Source organism: Psammomys obesus, unplaced genomic scaffold, assembly GCF_907164565.1.
Source record: "Psammomys obesus unplaced genomic scaffold, mPsaObe1.curated_primary_1811, whole genome shotgun sequence".
Lineage (NCBI taxonomy): Eukaryota > Metazoa > Chordata > Mammalia > Rodentia > Muridae > Psammomys > Psammomys obesus.
This window is the reverse complement of record NW_026591086.1, coordinates 59,124,604-59,128,142: the sequence shown is the minus strand read 5'-3', so window position 1 is coordinate 59,128,142 and position 3,539 is coordinate 59,124,604. Positions and strand designations below refer to the sequence as shown.

The following is a 3,539-nucleotide window of genomic DNA, read 5'->3' as shown; positions in this document are numbered from 1 at the left end:
ACAGAACCACCACCACACACACACACACACACACACACACACACACAGAATCACCACACATACATGCACAGAGAATCAATCACCACCACCACCACCACCACCACACACACACACACACACACACACACACACACACACACACACGTGCTGCTACGTTCAGCCCAGCCCCAGTGGAATCACAGTCTTGAGCCACCATGGGAGACAACCCAAGGAAAAGCTTAAGGTGTGTTTTAGAGTCATAAAAGTCAAAACCACAGGAATGTGTGCCCTCTTCCAACCTTCCTCTCCTCTCTTTAACCTCGTAAGAAGCCAACTTCATTCATTTCTTTTTTATTCTGTTTTGGTGACCCAAGGTGCCTAGAACTCAAGACCCTTCTGCCTCAGCCTCCTATACACCTGGGTTTTAGGTGTGTACTACCACCTGTATGTACTCACTCACTTGCATGCCTCTGCAAAGGTCAACCTTTGGGGTCCTTCCTCGCTTGCTGGCCATCTTGTTCTCTGAGACAAGAGCATCCTTCGCTGAGCTCGGAGTCTGGCTAATTGGGCTAGCCTGGACTGCCTAAGCACAGCCTTCCCAGGATAGGCTGGGGTTACCGGTGTTGGCAGCTTCACGTGGGTCCTGGGGATTGAACTCTGGTCCCCAGGCTTGCCTGGCAGGCACTTAACCAACAACCTCTAAGCTCCCAAATCAAGCTTTTCTTTCTTGCCGGCCCAGTACATTAAGCCTGCAGTGTGGGCTCCACTGAGCACGGGTAACCCCATACCTGCTCTTCAGAAACTTCCGGAGGCGGAGCCGCTCGCTGTTCAGACCGAGGGCCATCCTGATAGTTGACGTTTCGCCGTTGACGCAACGGGGGGAAAAGCCGATCCCAGTTGATCATTCCTCCCTACAAAGAGAGCAAAGGCCATCAGGAAAGCAGATGCCTGCAGTGGCTGGAGCTAAGTGACTCAAACCCAAAACTTCCCCTTCAACAGGGGATGAGACAGCCTGTGCTATAGGCACAGGAGAGAAAAGGCCCCAACCAGGCAGCGCAAAGTGTTTGTGCAACTGACCCAAGACGGCAAAGGCGCACTAGGCCTCCTAGCCCACCTCAGCCTCACGGACCCTGTCCTGACATGGGCCACGGCTACATTTTAGGAGTTAAGGCTTTGCAGGGTGTAGTGGAGACACACATGGAAAAGGAAGCAAGAAGAAAGCCAAGTTGGCTTTGGTATTCATTCACTCCTGAGCATCTTTAGTGCAAGGAGACCAAGGTGTGCTAAAGCCCACGTCCAGCGACAAGCTGGAGAGCGAAGGCAAGAGCTTTACAAGTTAGGATCAGCAACTTCTTGAGCGTTCACTCTGCGGATGCCAAAGAAGGAAGAGAAAGCCGCTCCTGGCTTCAAATCTGGAGAAAAATGCACAACAAGGTACTTTCTAAAAATGCCTGTTCTTCGCTATGTGCAGATCTGTGAATCCAGAGCAGAGGAAAGCTGGGATGTGGCCAGCCAGCAAACCAGCAACCAAATAGCAAGGTCAAGAAATCAGAGGCAAACCAAGGCACAGAGAAATCAGGCCATTTAATACACAAGACATGGCCAAAACTATGAAAAAGAGGTTGAACCTTTGATTCTGACCACAGGTGAAGAATGTTTCACAGATTAATGGCTAGAGCATGGGAAGCTTTTAGAAGAGGATATTTTCATGTCACTGTGAGAGATTTATCAAAGAAAGATATGAAAAAATGGCTAAAAATTATTACCAGTAAGAACTTTGATTAAAAGTTTAGCTGTCGCTGACAAAAACAAAACCACAAAGTTAAAATAAAAACTCTATATTTAAAAAACGTTCATGAGACAGGGGTGGCGGCCCATGTCTTTAGTCCCAGCAACGCAGAGGCAGAGGCAGAGGCAGAGGCAGAGGGCAGAGGCAGAGGCAGAGGCAGAGGGCAGAGGCAGGCAGATTTCTGTGAGTTTAAGGTCAGCCTGGTCTACACAGTGAGTTCAAGGACTGCCAGAGCTACACAGATAAATTCTTGTCAAAAAACCAAACCAACACTGTTCAGACATTGTTCAGACAGACAAGTACACACACGCACACTCACACACACATACAAAACACTAACAATAAAAAAATGGTAATACAAACACTTACAGTAGCCTTGACTCAACAACTACCTGACACATAGGCTTAAGGTCACTGCTGCTGGGGAAATGCAAATGAAACCGTGATCTCATGCTAATGAGACAGTGTCAAAAGCCCAACACCAGCATTTGTGGACGCTCTCGGAACCCTGAGCTCTCCAGGCTGCTCCCACAGTCTACTCCTGTCAGGATCGGTGTGTGTGTGCTTCCCACGCTAACATCCAGCACTCAGTCTCCAGTGGGAAGCTGTCGAGGGGACACTCCAGGATAAGGGCAGGAACCAGCTCCCCCTCTCCCCAGGATGCAGGAAAGAACTTAAAAAGAAAGTCCCAGGAGTGCCTGGCTGTGTGTCACTCACACACTGTGAGGTGTGAGCCTGAACAAACAGGAAGCACTTCCTTTACACCGGCTTCTTCAAAAGCAGCAAACACATAGTTCACAAAGGTGGATGGAAAGAGTTTGTGTTTTGAAGAGATATTTTAAAAAATACTAGTTATTAATTGCCAAAGTAATTCTTAAATGAAGTTTCTTATGCAAATGAACAGTTGTTTTTCTGAGATGAGCAGCAACAACTGTTTCTAACGAACACCACACATTAATTCCTAACGTTTTAAAGGTCTTTTCATTTTAGGTACGTGTACATGTGTGGGCATTTGCACACACACAACTGCATGAATGTGGGGGTCAGGGAGTGTACAGAGTTGTTTTGTCTTTTCCATGGGGTTCTGGAGACGTGAACTCAGGCTGTCAGGCTCGGTGGCCTGTACCCGTGGAGCCATCTCACAGGTCACAGTTTCCACATTAGAAGAGGGATGAACGAGAAGAGCGGTAGCTCTCCAAGCTGCACACTGTGTCTGTCTGTGTGCCAGTTCTATGCTGTCTGGTTCTGCAGCAAGAGGGTAAACAGAGGTTAAAGCCCACACCGGCAGGCCAACGCTCTCAGACAGCTGTCCCCATGGCCGGGCGGCCTGCTGCTCCCCATGTTCTGAGCACCCTGCACTCAGGCGCTCTCCCCTGGGGAGCCCATGGCGTCCCCATCACGGGTGGGACCCTCACTGTGCCAATTCAGCCTCCTCCTGTCAGTGGCACACCCGTGGACTGACTCTCCGGCTCCGCACTCCTCCAGGCCAGGATGCCCTCTATTCTGTGCCAACCTGGCAGTTTAATGCTGGGGAAACACCCAGTGCGCACAACGCTGAGCCACGTCACACGGACCTTCTTGGCAGGGTAACCAAGCAGGACAGTCAGGGGCAGATGGGATGGAAGGGGTGGTGGGCTGCATGTGGGGGCCACTGACACGGGGTGGAAAGACTTCAGGACAGAGGAAGTGTCCTCTCCACAAACTGAGGAGGTGATGGAGGTGAGGGAGGTGCCGAAGGCCACAGAGGTGCGGGGGGGGGGGGGGGGGGGGG

The 3,539-nt window shown here is 50.5% G+C and overlaps 1 protein-coding gene across 1 annotated transcript in view; it reads right to left on the bottom strand.

Moving 5' to 3' along the window:
- LOC129678729 (ubiquitin-associated domain-containing protein 2-like) overlaps positions 1-3,539 on the bottom strand; it is a 37,195-nt gene that overhangs the window by 12,893 nt on the left and 20,763 nt on the right. The window contains exon 3 of the mRNA XM_055609611.1: positions 768-890. Within this exon, the coding sequence (XP_055465586.1) occupies positions 768-890 (123 nt within the window). The remainder of the gene's footprint in view (positions 1-767; positions 891-3,539) is intronic.